General features: G+C 38.9%; 1 protein-coding gene across 3 annotated transcripts in view; it reads left to right on the top strand.

Annotated features, from left to right (window-relative positions):
* Positions 1-24,467, top strand: part of ric8a (RIC8 guanine nucleotide exchange factor A) — a 24,703-nt gene extending 236 nt beyond the window's left edge. The window contains exons 1-16 of one of the 3 annotated variants that reach the window (XM_086299702.1): positions 210-266; positions 1,239-1,513; positions 6,928-6,975; positions 7,223-7,240; positions 10,589-10,802; positions 12,602-12,753; positions 12,855-12,935; positions 13,451-13,550; positions 13,867-14,054; positions 14,181-14,275; positions 14,367-14,517; positions 14,818-14,913; positions 15,009-15,153; positions 17,469-17,613; positions 19,055-19,174; positions 20,759-24,467. In XM_086299702.1, coding sequence (XP_086155828.1) covers positions 1,421-1,513; positions 6,928-6,975; positions 7,223-7,240; positions 10,589-10,802; positions 12,602-12,753; positions 12,855-12,935; positions 13,451-13,550; positions 13,867-14,054; positions 14,181-14,275; positions 14,367-14,517; positions 14,818-14,913; positions 15,009-15,153; positions 17,469-17,613; positions 19,055-19,174; positions 20,759-20,900 — 1,788 coding nt within the window. In that variant the 5' untranslated portion in view covers positions 210-266; positions 1,239-1,420 and the 3' untranslated portion in view covers positions 20,901-24,467. Of the gene's footprint in view, positions 1-209; positions 267-1,238; positions 1,514-6,927; positions 6,976-7,222; positions 7,241-10,588; positions 10,803-12,601; positions 12,754-12,854; positions 12,936-13,450; positions 13,551-13,866; positions 14,055-14,180; positions 14,276-14,366; positions 14,518-14,817; positions 14,914-15,008; positions 15,154-17,468; positions 17,614-19,054; positions 19,175-20,758 lie in introns of those variants that run through there. The other 2 variants (XM_086299701.1, XM_086299703.1) reach the window with 2 other exon arrangements.

Here is a 24,467-nt window from a genome sequence, read left to right as displayed (position 1 = left end):
TTAAGCAAAACAGTTAGACTCATGTGGTAACACAACAAATTGAAGGTTTAATGTAGTGTAATTCATCTACTTGATAACTGTATTTTGGTTAACTACGGGTAACATAAAACCTTCACCCCGCACGCGCGTTTGCTTTGAATTTTAAATCGAGCACACTAAGTAGCGTACACGCACGCCCACGTCTCGTTCGAGAAACGCCCAGTTGATGGCGGTAGTGTAAAGAGCGCAGCCCCTCGTTACCTAAAGCGAACGTGTTTATCTTTTAGGTATGTGTTAGTGTAATTTTATTTACATGGCGACAGTTAACAACAACAGTAACCTCAAAACGCTTTATGATGTCAGTTTAAATAGTATATCAGAGAATGGCATATGAGCAGCACTTGATAATGTGCTATTATTGTGTATTATTAAATTGAATTATCAGTAAAAAAGAAGATTCTGCTCAACTTTCAATTCACTGGACTGGCTACTGCCACATTAGTGAGGACTGTGGAACAGCTCAGAGTCGGTTTGATATGAATTTTTTTTCTCACATGTTTGCACTGACTTGCTCACTATCGCTCAGGTTACCGATTGGAAAATCTTGCACACAAAGGCCGTTTGTCTTTTTAAAGGATAATCGAAACTTTTGGGCTTTCTAAAATGGCATCAGTGATACATCAATTCAAAATACAATGTATGTGGAATTCATTCTCAGTTGTTTTGTGGCTTCAAAAAGGTCTACATTATTAAAGCACTGCAAATTCTTCAATTTCACTGCTCATGTATAGAATAATAATAAATATCACTATTTTATTTTCACTTCTTTCTTTCTATTCTTTTTATTGAAACGCCACTATGGGGACACCCAACAGTGTCATTGATGGCTTACTTTATGTTGCAATTAATTGCAACAATTTTGAGCCAGCACATTGAGCTTCGATATGATGAAAGGATAGTTACTGAACGATGTTTCAGTCTCACCGACCCGCATTTGTCTAACGTGTGCCGCACTTCACAGTTTCACTTCAAGCTGAATTCTCTGCCTCCAATACTGCTTTTAGAAACTCTGATGAACACCACAAGCAGCCCGAAGTCTGAGAGAGGAGCGTTCTTTTACAGTCGTTAGACTTTGCATATATAGTGATGTCTAATGTTGCTCGTTTCTTGTGGTCCACATCCTCACTTGTCTTTTCCATTTACAAAAAAATAATCACAAATTTTATTTCTCCCGTCTTTTCTTGGGACTCTAAACGCAGCACTTGGCTGGCACAAATCCCCGTTCGCTAATCGCTTCTCATCAGATCGTCGGGATTCAGACGTCATGCTTTCATCCGTCAGAGGTAACGGAGCATAACGTGAATCCGCAGTCCGGGGAACAAACATACAGACATCCTCATCATCCTCATCATCATCATCAGCAGCAGCAGCTAGCTCAGTGATGATGAACATGGATTTAAGTGCCGTTATAGAGGAGATGGAGACGGGCGACCAAGACTCGGCTCTGACGGCTTTACAGAGCTACAACAAGCAGGTAAACACCAGCCCTCCAACATCGGGAGGAATCAGTGCGTTGTAGAACAGCTGTTTGAGTTTATGAAACGCTTTCCATTCAGAAGATGATCCTGAAATAATTGCCAAATCAGAACTGCCTTCAAAAGTAGAACCTTTACTATATTAAATGGGGTTTAAAGCTGCATTGTACACCTTAATAGCCTATACGATATTGTGTATTGAGCCACCCCTTCTTCTTCTTCATGTTTTGCTTTCACGGAGCCAGATTTCCTCGTAATTTTAAAGGGATATTAAGCAACAGTTCTCAAGGCTTTCTCTGGGTCTTTCAAAGTTCTTCTTTGGAATTCGCTGCTTTTCACTCATTTTCAGCCCAGTCCTTGTACCTGACAGATTTTTGACATGACAGCAATGTGTTTTTGACGGTTAAGCAACTGAGCACTGACCCATGAGTCATTCAAGCTTAAAAAAACATCTAACTTACGGGATGAACCAGTACTGTGTCTGGAATAAACGAGAACTTAAAGATCCAAATATAAATTGTATCACTGGGAACTTTGTTACAAATAGCCTGTTGTAAAAACACATTCCCGTTTCTTTAGCTGATTCTATAAACATGACACATACCTGAGAGATGCATCTGACCCTTGATCCATCTACTGTTTACCAAAGAAATGGTCTCAGTGGAAGGGTGGCTGTCAACAACGCATTCTTACACCAAACTACACAAAAACTGGACTGAAAATAAGTAGCAACAGGTCTTATTGAGTGATGAATCCAAAGTAGATATCTTTGGTTTAAAACATTGCCAGTGTGTATAGAGGATGTCAGGAGAGAGCTGCAACAAAGGTACAGTGAGTGTCTATGGTAAAATATGGAGGAGGCATGTTATGGTTTCGGGCTGATTTTAGCCAGTGGTGCTGGGGATCTTGTCAAAATTCATTTATGAATTCATTTATGAATGCAATAAAATGAGTGCCATCAGATTTGGATCCACAGTGCAACAGCATCTGGAAAGTGTGTGATAGTGGCTTAATTTTTCACTTTTTTAATGATAAAGTGAATATGCTGACAATGCAGTAAAGGCATACCTGGATATAAGACACACTGAAATGCCGTCACAAATTCCACTGGATGTGAATTGGCCTCCCCAGAGCCTGGACCTCAACATTATCCAAGTATTGTGGGATCTGCTGTTGGTGCTGGGAAATTGGTAGAACCACCCATATCATAAATCACCTAAATTACTTAATAAATAATAAATGAATATTAGATAGGATAAAACATGGTTTATTTATCCCAAAGTTGAGACATTCATTGCACCAAAATAATAATTTCAATAATAATAATGATGTGGCATAAGTTGACAGTAAGTGTAATCTATTTAGCTGCCTATTAATTCCCTCTTAACCCTTTGAACTTCTGTGGTAGTTTAGTCCCAAGTTTTATTATGTGATCACCAACATACAAAGAGTTGAGCCTGACACAGTTTGAATTGCAGGCAAGTCAGTTTCATAATGTGGTAGAAAATCAGAAAGAAATGTAAAAAGAAAAGAGAGAAATATTTGTTGAAAATAATTATTTTTAATTAATGTGAGCCACTGATCGTAAAAATAGAAATGGGAAATGCAAGTTAGTTTTGTCACAAATATCTACATCCATTGCATCCATTTTCTGCCACTAATCCAGGTTTGTGTCACTAGGCCAGCAGTCTAAGAAAAAAAGCCCAGACGTCCCTCTCCTCAGCCAGCCACAGTTTTCCAGGGGGTCACCAAAGCCTTCCTTAGCCAGTCAAGGCATATAATCTCTCCAGAATTTCCAGGGTGTTTGTTCTGAGATTAAATCCTAATTTCTTGCAGAATCTGACATGTACGTATGTCGTAACTCAAGCCATCTAGAGAGGTTTCTCTGTGCTCTTTCAGTTTTTCTAACATGTGTGATTTCCTTGTAACTCTGATACACCTTGGAAAGGAGTCAGTGTCAGGACACTGAAGAGTAATGGGAAAGAGCACTGTGGGAGTTTTGAAATTAATGTAATTAATGGATTCATCGCTTAGATACAGAGAAAAAAAGAGGACAGAGAAGCAGAAGCAGTTACTCGAAGATAATGAGATCATGTTTAAGATCAGTGCTGAGGTACATCCAGTAAAATGTCAAAGATTTCAGCTGCAATGTTTAGTGATATTACAGATATTTTATTTCCATTTTAAATTCAAGCTTATCATAACACATTATACTACTTCCCTTAAACCATAAGCTTACTCTAAGACTGATGATATTAATTCATATTTTATCTATAACTCTCAGGATTATCATTACTTTTTAGATTAGTTATTTTAGGTAACTACTTTGTACTCTACGTACATTATTAAGTTAGAGCTCTGGTGTTGGACCAAGGACACTTGGACTCTGGCTCTTGAGGCCTGGAGTTCCCTACCACTGTTCTAAGATATAGTGTTTTGTTAGCCTCTAATTGTATGGAAGCACAAAAAGAGTACAAGCTAAAGGACCTAAAGTACATACAGTCATAGCTCAGTGTGTACTGTTCAGTGTAATTAATTTATAACATAGCTTTTCCAAACATCCTAGTTTTTATTTGACATGCTTACATTATTTTACTTTGCACACTGATCAATCCCAGCCCATTCTTCTTTGGCAAATCTGTCAGGCTCTCCAGATTTGTTTGTTGGCATGGTCTTTGGTCTTCAGGTCACCCCACTGATTTTTCAGTGGGATTGGACTGAACAGGTGGACTGATTCATGTGCTTTTCTATTCTCCCAGAGCACTCAATGCTTTACACAACATGCCTTATTCACCCATTCACACCTATCAGTAGATGACCCACTCTACCTCCTGAGCTACAGCCACTCTGATTTACCACTGAGGGCTTGAATTCCTGAGTCAATGTTCACTTTGGTCTTCTGGAGATTGTTCTTCACCAAGAGTGATGCATGTTTGGGGTTGTTGTCATGCTGGAAGATAAAACAATGACCCAGAACCAATTTTGCTGCTGAATACTTCTTTCAAAATCTTCAAATATCCTTCTTTCTTCATGATTCCTCCTGCCTTCGTAACATTCCTAGGTCCAGACGAACTGATGCATCCCCAAAGAATGATACTTCCACCACTGCGTGTTCTTTGGGTTCTGAATTGTGTACAACCTCACCCTTATTTCTCCAAACATAAGCAGCATCTTTATGGCAAAGAGCTCTACTTTAGTCTCATCTGACCAAAAGGCACACCTTCAGATGCATAATCTTTCTCCAGGTTGTCCTTAGCATACATCAGTCTGGCTTGAAGTTGACACTTCTGCAGAAGTGGAGTTTTTCTTAGTTTGCAGTCTCACAGTCCGTGAGATGGTCTCCTTTGATACTACAATTCATGATTTTGGTCAATCACTCACCAGTGCTTTGAAAGTTGTTCTGTGGTTTTTAAAAAACATTTCTCACTAGCTTTGTTTCCAGAGTCTTTGAAATCTTTTGCTTCCTACCTCTGCAAAACTTGCTCTGTACTGTGCAGCTCTCTTTAAATTTCTTTATGATACTTGTCAGTCCAGTTCTTTATCCTTGGAAATACTGTAATAACTTTGTATATCTATCTCCTGCTGTTTCAGTGTCAACAAGTATACACTAATTTCTTTTGTTTTTGGCACAATGGTTGTGAACGTTCAAACCCTAGCTGAAGTTTTTAGATAACCCTCAGTTTTAACTTGATTCTATTAATTTTGAGCATTACAGAGTCAAAGCACATCATGTATATGTTCGTGTGTGTGTGTGTGTGTGTGTGTGTGTGTGTATATATATATATATATATATATATATATATATATATATATATATATATATATACATATATATATGCAGACTACAGTGGCTTCCAGCTTGATGTCAGCTCTCCTGAGCCAGCTGAAGCTAACCACACTGTCACAAACACAAGAGTATCAGTGTTACCATGTAACTGAGCTTGGTGTCTATCCAGGTCAGTTAATGTTAGAAATGATAGTTGGAACTACATGTTATATGTATATGAAGTCACATGAGTTTTGTTACATTCTGCAAACCCCAGGTGCACCATGCTTCATGGCTTCCTCAGCACGGAGACTGTGTAGGAGTTAATCTCAAAGGCAATAGGATTAGATTTTCTTATACACAAATAGATTTAGCTACAGGCCAGTTAAATCCTACTTCACCAAAGAGCTCGTACAGATCAGAAGCTTAGTGGTTGTTACAGGACACTGCCATATTTTGAGTTGTAGACTGGAGTTAGTCTGCTCTAGTTTTCCAGCCTTCTGGGAGTTGTGGGAATTTGCATTAACATAAATATTAGTAGGGGCACATTAATGAAATAATGGGTATAACTTATGTTTATTTTCCTTAATTCAGAACTCGGTATTTGAATTAAGTGAATGATGTGGATTAATTTTTAGTAAATGGTCAGACTACTTCAGCATGTGTGATGGACATGTTTCTTTTGATGTCAGCATCAAAAGACAGCTACAGTGAGGCTCAGCTTATCTGGTACTGAGGCTATTTGTATATAAACGAACAACATCTGAAAGGAAGTTGCTCACGTTCTCATTTGTAATCTGTGATAATTGTGTAAATCCAGACAACAAGTCAATAGAAAGGACCTTTGTAACTTTGTAACTGAAGATGCTTCTTTGATGAGAGGTGTCTTTACCAACTGAAGTCGATCTGCCTATTTTTTTCAAGCATTTAAGACTACCATGACCTGAATGACTGAGGAGCTACACAGAGATATGACACACTGGAGAGATGTCTTTTGGAAGGCTTACGCATGCATTAATGTTCTGCATGCATTGATGGATGGATGATTGCATGCTCTTTTTGTAATTTGAAGCCTATCTTCAATTAAAATATCTAAGAAAAAATATGATTACTAACATTAGAAAACTCTCATACAGAAAACGGTGTTCATTAAGATTCAGATAATGAAACGACCCAGAGGTTCAGTCAGAGTTCCTTTATAATACACCGGGGACTGGCTTTCTCAGGTGTGCTGAAATTGGGTCAGCTCCACCTACTAGATACCTGAAAGCAACAAGAAAACAAGGCCAGCACACTGGCTGTCACATATTTCAAATGATGTGATGTGGATCATTTTTACATTTTTGCTTCTTTATTTTTTCTCTCTACTTTGTATTATGATTATTCGGTTCATTTCTGTTGATATATTGCCAGTTCAAAACAAAAATTAACTCAAGTCACTTTACATTGCAAGATCAAGATTAAACAATATTAGAAGACCCTAAGACATATCTTCGTAGTTGTAGCTGAGCGATGTACATAGGAGAATGGATGGCTCGATTACTGCAAACACAACGACTTATTGGTACAAATAACATAACACAAACTTGTCTGCTTCTTCTATCCACTGACTCCCTTTTTTGTGCTTTGTACTTCTCTTTTCTTCAGATGAACCAGTGCTTTACATTCAACAGGGATGAGCAGAAGGACAGAGAGGTATTTATAACATTTCCTATTTATACACATAGGGCAAATAATTAATTGATCCCCTGCTGAACTGATAAGTTCAGCAGGGGATCATCTGGATCGAAATACTTCAGCTTGTCCTTTCCAGTCTGTTTACATTTTTTTAATGTTCTGTGTAATTCAGTTTCATCTGAAAAAAAAATTGGCTAAGGATTAATCATTTCTTTGGATGTACCAACATGCTTTATGCTTTCCTTTGTATACTCGCCTGTTTTAGGAAGGAAAGTTACAAAAGGTATGAATAACCAATGAACACCATGTTGTGCTCTTCCATTAGAAACCTAGAACCCACAATTTATCTTCAACTTGTGACTCTTTCTGGATGGGGTCCTGTTAAGAATTCATTATAGGATATAAATAATTCATGAGATGAAAATGACAGTGGGAGTGATTTACTTCTCGGGGATTATCAAATGCTTGTAAGGATCTGTGTGTTTAACCAGAGGAAAAGTAATGATCTGCTCTTAAATGGCAGTGATTGGCCAGCTGTGAATAGATTACATCCCATAATTGTGAAGCTGATAGGGTCGCTCTTGTTACGTCAGTTGAAGGTTCATAAACACTGGCCTAACAAAATGCTGTCAGATTTGGACAGTATTCACTGCTCTTTGATTTCTCAAGGTAACTGTGACTGAAGTCATTGTGTTTCATCTATGATCTGTACACACTGTTTGCTGGTGTCGGGGAGGCTGAGGGAGTTGCAGCTTGTTTCAGTGTTCAAAAGACAGGGAGAGCTGGAGATTCAGTCAAAGTGGCTTTATAATGCAAGGGGACTGGCCTTCTCAGGTGTGCTGCATCTATAATTGGGTCAGCTCCACCTACCAGATACCGGAAAGAGACAGGCAACAAGAAACCAAAAAAACAAGGCGAGCTCACTGGCTGTCACAGGTACATTACTGAAGGGGCACACACTTTGTGTCCAAACCAGTATGTACATTGTAATAAATATTTCCAGAATTATTTGCCAGACAAGATAAGCTAAAATGCTAAATGTGATTTTCTATAGATTGTTTGCCAAAGTTACAAAGAAACATATTCTTGTTTGTTTGCTGCTGTTCACAATCAAAACATCAGTGCTTCCACCATACTGTTTCAGGAGAGCCAGACCTCATAATATGTACATGTATATACACAGGTATATACACAATTTTAATAAAACTTTTAATTTGAAATGTGGTTTAGTTTATTACAAGTTCTTCAGCTGTTCCTCAGCTGGATCCATGATACCATATACCAATATATAAGGTAAGCAACTTGTTGTAAAACACTTAAAAATGAGTAACATGTCAAAGAAAACCCAACAAACCACCCAAACCCTGATGGTATTACTCCATCATTTAAGCCAGTTTACCTTCCTGTCAAATGAGAGCTGCAGACTAGTCACAGACTGTTAGTGTTTTTTTCCATCTCTGACTCGACTACTTAACACAATAACACCTACAGCACATACAGAAATAAATACAAACAGAATCCAAGTGGAAGGCTCACAGTCTGTTATTTTAGCATAGCAGTCATTTTTAATTTAAGGTACAAACATGCCGGATTCATTTTTCAACCCTGAAGGCTGCTGTTTCCTCAGCTCACACACGTCTGGTGAAAATTTGTTGGAAATTTCTTACACGTACTGAACTATTTATAACAGAATTCTTGGGAATGGGGATTTTTATCTGTCTGCCAAATAAATCTGTCTGGCAATTAATATTAAGATTATTGGCACTAGTGCTCGACAGGGGATGAATCACACGGCCTTTTCCCTGCAGTAAGCTCAGGATAAACAGAATAGGAAATGGAAAACCAGCTCTTATAGGTTGATTCTGTTGTAAAATGAATAGTTAAATGTTTACCTGTTCTAACATTTCCTTAGCGTTATATTAGAATACTCGAGTAAGTGATATATTATATAATGTTGGAGTAAATCCAGGATAAATTGTGGGTTTTTGTCAGTAGATGTAAACACACTTAATCAGTTCAAAGGTTTAAAGAAAACTACAAATAGGTGTGAGATCACAATGGCAATAGTTTAATGGAATCCAATGGGAATTATGAAATGAAGACCTTTGATTTATTCATTTGCTTGAACACTAATCATGCTGGCATATTAGTTTTGATTGTAAGAAGATATTCTGATGATACATAACACAAGAACAAAAACTAATGAGAAAGAAGCAGTTCTGAAGATTAGAAAAAAGAAATCTGGTTTATCATTAAGTATATTGCTGCAAATTCATTCATGGCCTAAACCTCATACAGTTTATTCAGTATTGATGAAAGTCAATCTTTGAACTGATTAAGGTGAATAGCTGAGAAGATAGAACATTAGAACATTTATTGATTAGTTTTATTGTGATTTTGTATCTAATACACCTGCAATTCATTCAGAAAGCAGTAAATATCTAAAAATGTACTTAAACAAACCAATATTTCTGCATTTAGCAGCTTTATCCTTTAAAAAAGCATCTGAAAATGTTTTTAAACAGTATGATTTAGATTCTGTTTGAGAAAATGTATCTGGTTTTGGAAACCACACTGTTTTCCAAAGTGTTTTCCTCTCTGATAAATAGAAGAACAGTTTTATTCCTATAAAAGGAAGCATTTCATCCAGTAGGAAACAGACCCAAACAGAAACTGTAGTTGATTGTTAAGGTGGAAAAGAAAGGTGAGTTTGTTCAGTGCTAAAGGTTTAGGTTTATTTAAGGTGAAGCTAAAGTTCTATTGCATGGCTTCTTTATCCAATAATCATGTGCCCACGCTAAGCATACACCTACTTGAAGGTCTGCTAAGCTGTCCTGCTTGTAGATGTGCATGACAGCTTAGGAAACTTTTTAGCAACCTTTGTAGCTCCTTGCATTCGGTCACTACAATGTGGGGCTTTTTATCAAGGAAACCCCTTGACATTGGACCGTTATCATTAGCACTACAAATACTTTGTCACTATCGGTAAGACTGCTGTTTAGTATGTAGTGTTTTTCATGTTTCAGTTTTCAATGTACAGTTTCATCTGTTGTGTTACCCATCCTCAGTAAGAAACAGCAATCATTTGTTCACCACTGGCTGTAGGTCGAACTCACTGATCTGTTATTTTCTGTAACACATTTCACTTTGTTGGCAGTCTTAAGACGGTCATGATTTCATTACAATTAGTCAGAAAATGATCTTAAAAACAGAAGCGTTATACTGCAAATGGATCAAAAATCAGTTCTAACATTGCCTGACTTAAAATGTGTGATGGACATTCATTCAGACTGAGGTCAGAAGCTGCAGATATAGCTGTCAGATTTGGTGTTTCATTTTTCAACAGTTTAAAATGTAAATCTGCCTATTTAAATAAATGTATGTGTCTATTTGCACAAAAAAGGAAGGTGTACTCTGTTGATGAACATCAATAGCCTACAGTCTAACACAATTTCTGTTCTGTTTCTACTGTTCCTCCATGAATACACACACACACACACACACACACACACACACACACACACACACACACATATATATATATATATATATATATATATATATATATATATATATATATATATATATATATATATACATATACATACATACATGTATATGTGCAACGCAGCATCTGGGGGAGTTAGTGCTCGGTTTCCTGGACCGGGAGTTGCAGCCTTCCTGTCTGCTGGCCTGTCTGGAAACGGTTCGAATCCTGTCCAGAGATAAAAATTGCCTGGACCCATTCACCAACCAATTCGCCATGTCCACTCTTGCCCGCTATGCTAGCATTGCTGTGGACAGTGCTACCACACCTGCCCACAGCCAGTCAGTGGATGGCCAAGGTAATTAATATTGCTAGGTATCAATCCTTTTTTTTTTTTTGCATCATCTTTCCAGAGCAAGAAAGGATTGTATTTTAGGTTTTGAGAATTCAAAGATGTAATTCCAAATATATTGTTATGAAGACTTGTTTTGATTTTGAAGATCTAACAGTTAAATTCCATTTTCACTCTCAGTTTCATCAGTTCAGAAACATAGACTTTACTTAGGAAACCTACGTAGGTATAACAAATACTGTTCCTGAATTAGCTTTTTGTGACAGTTCTGTCAAGGCTCTCATCCTTGTTGCTTGCATATTCTACCACCTTTTTTGCCATCAACTTTCCATGAATATGCTTCAATACAGACAGTATATGAACAGAGAGACCCTCTGTAGCTTAGGGGCCTCAGTCACACAAGAGGACAAATAGATTGGCACCTCTGTGCAACCACAAAAAACTGATGGTTAGTGAGTGAATTTTTTTGCGATTGCACAGGTTACCTGGTGGGAGGCATTGTGTCTCAGTTTGACTCAGACTGACTGCAGTCATTCTCAGACAGATTGGTCCATCATTATTTTCTCCAAGTGAGGAGACAATGTAGAAGCCCCACATTGAGCAGAGCAGGTTCAGCTCTCAGGCACTCACAATCAAATGCAACAGTACAGTTTAACATGGCAGAATTAGATCCCCCAGCCATGTAGCCTTATTTGGTGAGCTGTACCACTTCCAGATTGTGATGTGAAAGAATCTAAAAACTCAGGAGGGTTAAAGACAGAAATAATAGTTAATTAATAGTTAGTTAACTAGTTGTTTAGTACATTCGTAAGAAAACGACATGCAGGATGTGCAGAGTGTTGATGAGGAGACACTAAAATGCAGATACTAAGAGGCAGGATAACAAAAGGTTAGGTGTTTATTAGGCCAGTTATACTGTTTAACTAGTAATTTACTCAACTATTATTCTAAACTGAATGTTTCATGAGCTATCCCAGCTCATGAAAATCAGAGGTCATGGGACCCATCCCAGCTGGCACAGTGCGAGCTTTTTGAATTAAATAATAAAAAAACTTTTTTGAGATGTATTTTATTGAGATGTATTATGCACAAAAGAAATCCAGTTCTTTGTCCCCTAAACGTTGTATACTGTCACGGTTAGCAGGGCAAACCGTGTGGAATTATTAAAGGACCCAAGATGCAGGCATTACTGAAGTGAGGGAGCTTTATTAATGGAGAGTGAACATACAAAAAGGCGAGGGGGCTGAAAACAGAACTGAGAAAACATAAACTCGGAAAACTAAGCAAAAACAAACCTTGAAACAGAGATGCAGGAAGACACAGAAAATGATGCAGGATGATGCAGGGAAAGAACACAGAATGACGGATGGAAATAATGCAGATGAACCAGCAATGCACACGAGAAACAGGAGGGAGACACGGCTGGGAGTAATTGGACATAACGAGACAAGAGGAAGTGAAACTAGAAACACTGACGAGAGACACAGACCTACAAAATAAAAAAAGAACTCACACATGCAAAGACACAGACTAAGAAACACGGACTTGACACAGGGGCATACACAGGCAGAAATGACTAGACATTAACTGAGGAAGAACAGAACCAAAAACCAAAGAGCTAGAAAACCAGAACCAAAATACATCACAATAATAGAAAACACAAAACGCTGGGTCAAAAGACCCAGGATCATGACATATACTTTATAATCTTTCTCCTCCATCAATAAACATCATGGATTAGCTGAAGGGAGTTCATGTTGTTGGCAGACCAAGCTAAACAAAATTGCAAATCTTTCTTTTCTTAGAAGAGGATGCGGGAGGAGACGAGGAAGAGACGGGACTATGTAGTAAAGTGCTGAAAGAATCTTCCCCTCCTTCAGAAAATCCTGACCAGGAAATGATTGTTGAGGCACTCAAGTCCATCTGCAACATCCTGCTGCACAATGAGACAGGACAGGTCAGTCTGCTGTGCCTTGCATTCCTCAGATTAACACATTTTAATTGGTTGGTGATAATCTATAAAATCTGACTGGATTTCTGTCACTGGGTTGATGTCAGATGGTAGCAGCAGATCTGCAGCTGATTAAAGGTGTGGCAGAGAGATTGAAACAGTGTCATGATCCTACTTGGAACTATGAGGTATGACCATTACTCAGACAGATAGCTCTTTAATGTGAGATTTTCCAAATGTAGAATTATTTGTTGTGTTCACTGTAGAGTCAAACAAAAATGGCAGCACTGGGAATCAAAGAAAAAACACAGCACCATGAAGACACTATCAGAATAAACAGGAAGTAGCTGACAAGGGCCATGTTACACCAACACAGACTTAATGGGAAATACAGGGAAAGCACAAAAGCACAATAAGTAAAATGAAGCTTGAAGGCAAACTGAGGAAAGACACAGAGAAGCTCTAAAGCAGAGACTTAAAACATCAAGACCAAACCAGAGTAATCATGATGAGTCAAAATTTAGTCTCCAAACACAATCTCTGGGTCAGAGACCAAGCACTATGACAACTGTAATGAAAATGTTTCTTTAATGCATTTTTAAAGGAGTACTATAGCTGGCAGATGTAGTTTTTGAAGCGTATTTGTTACTGAATATTTGCTAGAATGCAACATATGCATTCAAAATAAGGTTTCTCTTCCCAGGTACGTTTCTTTGACTTGCGCCTAACCTTCCTGCTGACTGCCCTAAGAGTGGATGTCAGGGCACAGCTGGCTCAGGAGCTTCATGGTGTCAGCCTTCTAGGTGATTTGTTACCTTTTCCAAGGATGTTGTGTGATTGGTTTAGCTTTCTTTGTTTCTTTGTTGGATGAATATGGAAAAACAAATATGAGAGGTGGACCTTAGCCCAAAAGATGGAGTCAGATCTGAAGCTGACTAAAGTTCAAAAACCCATTCATTTTATTTTCATTTCATTAAAAAAAAAAAAGGTTAAAAAACCCCCAAAACAAACAAACATTATCAGGAAAGCATCCAGATGAAGTAAATTTGGTAAAGACATGGTACAATTAAGCAAACCTAAAGAACCTGTTGATAACTTGTGTCTTGTCTGTAATTCAAGGAAACCACTTGGAAGCCACACTGGGTCTATGCTGCTCAGGGACCCTGGAGACAGCAAGAGCAGGTTTTGAAGGCATCCCGACCGAAGAGCTGCCCCCACTGAGCCGGCAGCAGACAGAACTAGCTATGGAGATACTGAAAATACTATTCAACATCACGTTTGACATAAACAGACGCAAAGTTGATGAGGTAACGAAGCAAATTAGATTAATTAGGAGAGAGTCACAAGATTTAAACATTTTGTTGTAAATTCAAAGAAAGATGAGAGTTCTCTTCATGACTGGTGAACAACTTGTGTCTGATGTATATGTGAAGGAAGAGGCAGCTGTGTACAGACATTTGGGAGCCATACTGAGGCACTGTCTAATGAGCCACGCTGATGGAGAGGAGCGGACTGAAGAGTTTCACAGGTGATTCTCTGTTCTCTGGTTACTTGATTTATATAGTCATTGCTCCCCTGTGACGCCACGCCCTTCATTCCTTTGTCCTTTCTTTTTTCAGCCATACTGTGAATTTACTAGGTAACCTCCCTCTGCCTTGTTTGGATGTATTATTGATGCCCAAGGTGCAGCAAGGTTCCATTGAATATATGGGTGTCAACATGGATGCTGTGAACACGCTGCTAAAATTCATGGAGAAAAGACTTGACCGGGTAAGACGAGCCACAAGTGCATGCTGTTGGTGGTTCATTACCTCTACAGTTAATATGAAATAAAAGCTGAGGTGCACTAAAGTATATCTAACATAAATTCATAACAAATTGCTATGTTGTTGACAAAGGCATGTTTACTACAAACCAGGCTGAGCGTGTCTCATTTGCTGCCCTCAGATCCACATTGTAGATCATTACATTTGAAAAGTCTTAAACCGGTTGTTTAAAATGTGCTCTAATAATCCACATTTTAGCTGCTTTCCTACAACTGACAAGTTTGCATGTCTGTCTGTCTCAAAGGGTCATAAGCTGAAGGAGACCCTTCTTCCATCACTGAACTTGTTGACCGAGAGTGCCCGTATCCACAGAGAGACCAGGAAGTTCCTCAGGTCAAAAGTCAGTTATTCATCTTACAGAGATTATCTCTGAACATTTTAGCTATTTTGATTGTTCTTGTATGTTTATATGTTTATGTGTGGGTTGTGTTTTAGGTGCTGCCACCACTACGTGATGTGAAAAACAGGCCAGAGGTGGGCAACACGCTGAGGAATAAAATAGTCCGCCTTATGACCCTCATTGACACTGACGTCAAGGACTGTGCGGCTGAATTCCTCTTTGTTCTCTGCAAAGAAAGTGGTGAGAGAGAGTGATGCAAAATCACTTTTTTGATGAGAGAGAAGCAATCACTAAGGTACAAAGGTGATGTTAAAGTCACTCCACCTTCTCTCCAGAAAAAAATAAGTTCACACTGAACCTTTAAAACCACAAATTCCTGAGTAGCTCCTCCTGAATACTGGAGTGAGTGTACTGGGTCATTTCATCTAAAATTAGTCAAATATGAGAAAAAAATTCAGTTAACTTTTTGTTGTGCACTAACTTTAGCAAATCTTTGATGATCAACATGTTCTGTCATGATAACCAAGAATGCATCAAAGCAAGTTTTCCCGTGAGCATGTTAAGCTTGTATATTTAATATAAATTAAGATAATTGGAAGAGTCATAGCCCGTCTGTGAGGATATGTGCAACAAGACAACTTTCTGCAGAGATCTGCCATGGCAAAGTATATACATGTAACTGTAATGATTAAACACCTTGCAGCAAGAACTAGCTTGCAACAAACATAATGTGATCACATCCTGACTACACAGAAACTCTTTGAAAGGTCCAGCTGAGCCGGCAACATTACTGACAACAGAGAAGGTTTATGGAACTTTTTAAACTAGCAAGACCGTCCCTGGAAACAGCTGTTTCAGTTCATCAAATCAAGCTGAAACCCACCAGGTTGTCTGCAAAGAAAATAAAACTACCTTTAAGATCGTGAATACGTTAAGAACTACGAGTTAATGCTAGTCAGTACCCAACACTGTTGGCATCTTATAATATTTCTAGATGTTAAGAACAAAGTCTTTGTTAAACAGTATTTTTTTGCTACATTTTCAACAATAGAAGGGACAGTTGCATGCCATCTGATGGAAACAGTGGAAACAGACAGAACGAGTACCCGACACTAACTAAATTTAAAAGATTCTCAAACAAAGGACTGAAGGCTCCAAATAGCTGTACATAAAAATGTTATATTGGAAGATTCTTTTAATACAGAGTAATCACAATTCAAGGATTCAAGAAGCTTTATTGTCATTCGCATCACATGTTTACATGAGGTGGAACGACATGATGTACACACGGTCCCAGAGCGAATAGAAACAGAATAACGAAGAAACTGAATTTTAAAAAAAGTAATAAATAAATAGTTGTTGTTTTTTAAACAAAACAGAATAACAAGTAATAGAATAACACGATAAATAATATGATAAATAGAGTGCAACAACCTGACTACCAGTATGGAGTATGGATATAGAATGTAGGTATAAATACTTTAGCAGCAAAAGGGCATGATGACCCGCATTGATAAAATGACAGTGTCAGTAAGTGTCAGTAGTGATTAAGGTGCTACAATATCAGTTCTTGTCCATTTATGCACTGAGAAGTCTCACAGCATCTGGAATGAAGCTGTTTCTCAGTCTGGTGGTTTTGCATTTAATGCTCCTCAGCCTCCTGCCTGAGGGGAGCTTGACGAAGAGTGTGTGTGCTGGGTGAGTGGGGTCCTTCATGATACAGGTGGCCCTCTTCCTGCATCTGGAGGTGTATACGTCTGTGATGGTTGGGAGGCTGCCTCCGACAACTCTCTGTGCAGCCTTCACCACCCTCTGTAGCACCCTACGTTTCTCAAGTAAAAGAAATGTAGGTAAAGGAAGACCTTCCATATTGCATAGTGTGTTTCACCCAATAAGATTATAAATCGTCTGAGGTATGAGACTGAGGCAGAACCCAAGTGCACTTCAGCTTGAGGTGGTGAACAGCTAGCCAGACATCCTCTTTCAGGATTCACTTTTTCACTCAGGGCCAAGTGGGTCTGGATTTTTTTTCACCCTTAATTATGAACACCTTCATTTAGAAACTGCATTTTGTGTTTCCTTGTCTTGTCTTTGTCTGCTATTTAAATTTGTTTGCTGATCTGAAACATTTAAATGTAACAAACATACGGGAAAACAGGAAGGGGGCGAACATTTTTCGCACTGTTGTAAATATATAAAAAGTTTTGTTTCTAAAGACATTTTTAGGTGTAAAATTGATTTGGTTGCGTTTTTTAGTAGAAACTAAAGTTCATCCATAAAAATGTCACGTAGCTATTTCCTGTACTTATGAAGTTACGAGAATTCATAAATGCTGGAAAAATTTAGGTGACTTAAAAAGAGCCAACTTTGAACCTGCTCTGATAGACTTTGAAGGCCAGTTTTTATAGTATGAAGCATCTCTTCACTGGACATGCTTAGACAAAAAAATATCAGCTTATTTTGAGGTCGTCAGGTGCATAAATGATCCTAATTTCATTGCTCTTTTTATTGTGCTAGAATGCTGCCATTTTAACAGTAATATGCTCTCTTTCAAGTTTCAAGGTTCATTAAGTATACTGGATATGGCAATGCTGCAGGCCTGCTGGCTGCCAGAGGACTGCTTAGAGGAGGTAAAGACCCTGGAATCTACTCCGAGGATGAGGACTCTGAGACAGAAGAGTACAGAGAGGCCAAAGCCCAGTCAGTACCAACAGAACACTATGTCAGCTCCTTATCAAAATTTCTACTTTGCATTTTTAACAACTTAAGGAGGATCATAAGTTGTAGCTGGAAATCGAAGGGGTGGGGGGGTGTATTGAATGTTGTCAGTGTGTGTGCATCACGGGGTGTATGCACACAGGGAATTCTGGAGGAAGTTGGATGAAGTGGTAGAGAGTGTCCCACGGGAGGGAGAGAGCGGTGATTAGAGCAGAATTCATTAGACATGCAGGTGAAGGGAACAGAATGTAGCTAGGCAACACCAGATTGTGGTCTGTAGTCTGTAGGATGACTATGAAATCAAGAAGAGGAAGTATGTGAAGAGAGAGGCGAGGATTAAATGATGGAAGCTGAATAAGGAAGAATATTACATAGAGTTCAGTGAAGAGTTGAAGCAGGCTCTGGGTGGTAGGGAAGAGTTATCAAATGACTGGGAAAGGACTGCTGAAGTGATGAGAGAAAGTGCCAACGATGTATTTGGTGTATCCTATGGACACAGAAAAGAGGACAATGAGACTTTGTGTTGTAATGAGGAAGTACAGGAAAGTATTCAAAGGAAGAGGTTGGCAAAGAAAAAGCAGGATAGTCAGGGAAGTGAAGAAAGTAAACAGGACATAAGATGAAATATATTTACAACTAAGTGATGACTATGAGTGGTGACTAGTGTTTGATGTGGCTGAGGATGTATAGGGATGTATGTATGTATCATTTATAATATGTTATAATATGGTGTTTGGTAAAGGTATAATACAAAACAAATGAAGAATAGAATAGGACAGAATAGCTTTTTAGTGATATTGTACATCCATCCATCCATCTATCTTCTTCCGCTTTATCCGGGGCTGGGTCGTGGGGGCAGCAGCCTAAGCAGAGAAGCCCAGACCTCCCTCTCCCCAGCCACCTCCTCTATCTTGTCCGGGGGAGCACCAAGGCTGGATCGTCTTTGGCTGCTGGTTAAGTCAATATTGTTTGGAGAGAGATAAAACCTGCAGCTTCAGAATCGAGCGCAAAAAGGACGTAAACACAAAGCGCCCACCGACGCTTCAAAATCAGTGAGCTGTCGGCTTTCAGCCCCGACGGCGTGTCCGTGTCCGCGTACGTGCCGTCGTGTGAGAAAGGCGACATCTCACTGATTCGGATGCGTTGTGTCCGCGTTTTTGTGTTTACGTCTTTGTGCAGAATCCGTGTACCTGCTCTGGTTGTAGAAATCTTGTGAGGTTTAACCTGAGATTCTGGCGTTCTGGGCAAAATAAATTTATGTTTTAATGAATCGATATCATGTTATCCAAGCCAAAATCGATTTTAATCGATAAATCAATAATCAAAACCCACCCCTACCTCAGCTGAATTCTTTTTACATCTTTGTTTGTTTGTTATGCACATTTAGCTTTTTTAAAGAAAATATATTTCTGTTTCCCTGCAGAATCAACCCAATAACAGGAGTTGTAGAAGAGGAGCAGCCCAATCCCATGGAAGGAATGACAGAAGAGCAAAAGGAATATGAAGCCATGAAATTGGTCCACATGTTTGACAAACTGTCAAGGTCACTAAAAGCACACACAGTCACACAAGTAACCTGCACTGGTCAAGTTGTTGTCTTCAACAGAAGCCTTTAATGCTATGGTGTAATATGTAAAAGTTCAGCCCTGAAATGCCTAAAAAGTACCAGGTTAATGTAATATATTTGGTTGAGATGAACACTTATATCTAAAATATGATTGTTGAGAATATTTTGCAGTAATCATTAATACCATCACAGTGAAATAAGTGTGAACATGTCACCGATTTTCTAAGTAAATATTTTACTAAAGGTGCTATTGACGTGAAATTTGCACCAGATGTTGGTAAAAACTCATCCAGTTCACACATGCAGAGAAACCAAACCATAGATGTCCATCAATTAAATTATGTGTGATAATGAGAAATGACACACGGAAAAAGTATTAAACACGTGAAGAAAAGGACGTGCAAAAAGGCATAGGAAGTCATGACACCAGCTGAAATTATCAGTAACTTGAAAGCAGTCCTGCCACTTAGTTCAAATTAGTCTCAACTGATGACTTATAAAAATGCCTCACTGGTTTATCATGATGGATAAACCAGTGAGCTCTCTCAAGACCTTTGCAACCTTATTGTTGTGAAACATACTGATGTCACTGGATACAGAAGAATTTTGAAACTACTGAAGGTTCCAGTGAGCGCTGCTGGTGCCAACATCGGGAAGTGGAAAGAACATAATTTTACCATAATCAGCCAGGTGTTCCCCACAGGATTTCAGACAGAGGCATGAAAACAATTATCAGAAGAGTTGTTCAAGAGCCATGGAGCATTTGTGGAGAGCTACAGAAAGACTTGGAATCAGCAGGTACAATTGTTTCAGAGAAAACAATCAGTAATGCACTCAACTGCCATGGCCTGTATGCATGCTCACCATGTAAGACTCCGCAGCTGAAGAGAAAGCATGTTGAAGTGCAGAAGAACATTTAGACAAGGCTGTTTAATACTGGGAGAAATTTGAGCTCTTTGGATGCCATAATACACACCATATCTGGAGGGCATAAAGCACTGCAGATATAGTAACAGTGAAGTTTGAAGGTGGGAACAACATTGTGTAGCACTGGCACGCTTCACATAATTGAATCAAGGATAAATGGGAAAATGTACCAAGACATTCTTGATTAAAAAAAAACATCTTCCAGGATGATGAAGATGATGAAGGGCAGATGTTTCAGCAAGACAAAGATCCCAAACACTCAGCCAAGGAAACTTTCAATTTGCTTCAGAGAAAGGGAGAAAAAAGCTGCTAGAAATGCCTGAATCCAATTGAAGATCTATGGAAAGAACTAAGGCTCAGAGTTTATAGAAGGGGCCCACAGACTGTTTGTGTGGAAGAATGGGCCAAAATCACACCTGAGCAATACAGATGACTAGTTGCTCCACACTTGAAGATGTTATCATCATCAAAGGCTTTTGAACAGATTAAATAAATGTTAGGAAACGCGTTGAATACTTTTTCCATGTCCATAGCACCTTTAGAAATATATTTACTTAGAAAATAGCAATTTTTTTTTAGTGCTTAGTTTACCCACTGTATATATTTATTTCTGTTGTAATACTTATCCTGCAGAAACCATTTAATACAGCCCATGCAGCTCGGTATGGATGGGACAATGACAGAGATGACTACAGAGGATCTCCATAAACTGACCAACAAGCCATTGCTCCAGTCAGAAGACCCTCCTAATTTAGACAGTGAGGATGAAAACTGAAGAAGGAAACGAATTCCATCCATGACAATCCTAAAAAAATCTGTGTCACTATTTAAGCGATTCATATATCATAAGTATAATTTTGTCGCATTTTGCCCAATTTAATTGGCGAGGAAAGAAAATGTTAATTTGTTTAGTAAATATCAGAAACCGGTACACAAGAAGCCACTTAAATGATCATAAACTCGAATACAGAATTCAGATAATTTTACAAGGATGATTATTTTAATAGGAATAGTTTTTTCATCCAAGATATTTATGTTCAATAAAATATAAAAATGTAATTACTAGGTTGTGTTATGAAGCACTTAACTGACAACAAGTGGAAGAGAAAATTCCTTAAACACTTTATATAAGGGAAAGATGTCAGGGGACAATGTAGCTAGCAAGCATCAGATGGTCGTTTGTATGGCTGTGGGCATGATCAAGAGGAAGTGAGTGAAGTCAGGGGAGAGGTTTAGGTGGTGGAAGCTGAAGAAGGAAGAATGATGTGCAGTGTTCAAGGCTGAGTTGATACAGGTGGTAGGAAGTGTTGCTACTTGACTGAGAAAGCACAGCTGTAGTGGTGAGGGAAACTGGCAGAAGGGTATTTGGAGAGATTGAGTTAGAAAAGATATGAAGCAGGTTTGGGTGAGTAAAGATAGTGATGGAAATGTAATGAAGAGAATGTGTTCAGGAAGGAGAAGCTCATCAATGAAGAAAACGAGAAAGGACAGAAGTCAGTTGGTGAATCAGGAAGTGTAAAGGATTAGAAAGGAGGAAGGAAAGGGCAGCTATGAAGAGGATGAAGCAACGTGCCTGTGGAGGTTTGGAGATGTCAGGGAGAGAGGGCAGTAGACTGTTTAACACGATCCTGGATAGTGGTAGGATGCCTGAGGGATGGACAAGTAGCATACAAGTCCTGATTTCAATAACAAGAGTAATGTGCAGAGCTGTCCTAAGTACAGATTGGTAAAGTTGATGCCACCATACCATGAAAATATGGAAAAGAGTTGTTGAAGCTAGGCTGAGAGGAGATGTGGCAGCAAGGACCAGTACAGCTTCATACAGAGAGCACTACAGATGCAATATTTTTTTCTTTAGAGTTTTGATGGAGAAGTATGGAGCAGGTAAGATGGAGCTGCACTGTGTGTTTGTGGCTCTGAAGAAAGCATAAGATGCAGTGTGAAGAGGCACACAGGAGTGGTAGGGAAGGTGTGCAGTATTAGTGTAAGATGGGTTCAAGGTGGGGATTGCATTAGGGATCTACAGTCCACAGAGGCCAGGCAGCAGTCTCTGTGGACTATGACATTATGAGAGAACGGAGAGCAGATGGAAGGTAACCTGAGATGTGGAGGTATGCTCTGGAGAGAGAGAGAGAGAGAGATTGCGAGGGAGACAAGTGATCCTGCAAGGAGCAGAGGTACTATAGGTAAATGAGTTTAAATAATTGGGATAAACACCCCACAGTGTATGAGAGGTGAAGAAGAGAGTCAAGGCAGGGTGGAGTGAGTGGAAATGAGTGTCAGGGGTGATTTGTGAGAGACACATGGCAGCAAGAGAGCAAGGTTTAGATGGTAAGGAGACCTCTTATGATATATGACTTGTAGAGGGTGGCACCTACTAAAAAAAGCAGGAGGTGCAGCTGTTTTCATTATCAGTGACCAGAACGGACAAGGTCAGAAAAGAATACATCAGAGGGACAGCTTAGGTTGAGCTTTTGGAAACAAAGTAGGCTGAGATGGTGTGAGAGATGTTAAGGAGGAGAGTAGATATATTGGACAAAGGATGTATAATATGCTGCTGCCAGGCAGGAGGAAAAGACAGAGAGGAGAATCATGGATGTAGTGAAGGAGGACATGCAGAGGGTTGGTGTGCCAGAGGAGGATACTAAGTGAGAAGGAGGCAGATGGCGACTGTGATGATGTCAAAGTAGAGGAGCAGAGAAAAAGAAGGAATATGTGGGAAGCATATGAAATGAGGAATGATTGGATTCAAGTTATATGTAGGTTTTGCTGTTTTTTTAGGGATCAATTTTTTTAGGATACTGTATTTATCTTAGTCGGCTCCTAAATATCAAAGAATTATCTTCCTTCCTCTCAGAGATCTTCCTTCTTATTTGCACCAGGACCCATCTGAACCCATCACAATCAGTAGACTTTTGTATATGAAAAAAAGTGATGAAAAAAATGTTCAAATTATAAGTCTTCAAAATACATATAGATGGTTGGATGTTTTACTTCATTATTTTCCAGCTTTTTTGAGCCCTCATAAATACAAGATGCAGCCATAAATATATTTCTGAACGCTCATAAGTACAATAACTAGCCACATGAAACCTTCAGGGTTGAAAAACACAGATATCAGCTATACAGTCATTACAAGTTTGTTTCAACCAAACTGAAAACCTGCAGATTTCAGGCAAAGAAAATGTAACCATTGTCCAAATCAGAAATATTACTGTCATGACAACGCATGGTTCCCTGTAATAGTTCTGAATGTTTAGAATGAAAATGTCTATTTAGATTTCATAAAGCTGAAATTGTTTTGTTTTTTTCCTGACAAATACTGGGTTCCACATTGTGACTGTTGTTTACAGGGCACAGGGTAATTTTTTTCGAGTAGAGACATACTATCTGCAGTCTCGTCAAAGGCGCTTGCATGCGAATTCGCATGATAAGGTGGGGCCAGGTTTCACAATGAACACACCCGAAACTCTGGCTGATTGAGACCCACGCCCAGTCGGCGACTAGAGGATCATCAGGGGGCCCTTTTGTCCCTCTGTGGGGGGTCACTCCCACTAGGTTTATATCTGGGACTCTCCACCATTTGACCTTAGAACTGAAGAAGCTTCTCGGATGAGAGGTGAAACGTCTTCAAGCAACTTAAAGAAGTCCAGACGCTTTTCTTTGCAAGCTCCTTTGACTACGACTGAGAACCTTCACAGACATATCTGCAGTCTCATTCCCATCCACTGCTGACTTTCCCTGAGCCTGGCTCTGCTAGAACCTCTACATGTACAAATAGTCCGTGATTTGTTGTAATTGATTTGTTGACGTTGTGAGGTCTCTTACAAGTGCAAAGAATTTGATATAAACTCAAAAGTATCACATATTTTCCAGAACCTCCATCCCAGTTAGTGCTACTCATGACAATCAAGAGACCTGTTGCAGAAAAACTGTCTTCATAATTAAAACTAGTCTCTCTTATTTGAAGTTGAACATTGTAGGAGATTTTTACAGAACGCTCTTGCTCTTTGTGAGGACACGATGTATCGGTTTTTTCTTTAGAGCAGTAGAATAGCAAAGTATGAAAGTAAAAGAGCAGCTGTTCAATTTTTGATGGTGGACTCTGAAAAAATCTGAATGACTTTTAGATGCCCATTCTTTTTAATAATGTCCTCCAGATATTTTATTTTTAGACTTGAAATGAACTGCAGACATCATCCTATCAATTAAAGGTGAAATATTCTAATGCAGAGTGTAGTCTGAAACACTATATGTGTACTCCTTTCTATTGTTCTTGTATAGCTGATAATTTTATCGTGGACTGCAAACTACATTAAATGTGTTTAAATGACCAAAAGTT

The sequence above is a fragment of the Aulonocara sp. 'chitande type north' Nkhata Bay genome, linkage group LG7 (assembly GCF_057382095.1).
Source record: "Aulonocara sp. 'chitande type north' Nkhata Bay isolate Kocher_YH1m ecotype deep benthic linkage group LG7, A_spYH_male_GT1.1, whole genome shotgun sequence".
In the NCBI taxonomy this organism is placed as follows: domain Eukaryota; kingdom Metazoa; phylum Chordata; class Actinopteri; order Cichliformes; family Cichlidae; genus Aulonocara; species Aulonocara sp. 'chitande type north' Nkhata Bay.
The sequence above is the reverse complement of the archived record's forward strand: the minus strand, read 5'-3'. Positions and strand labels throughout refer to the sequence as shown.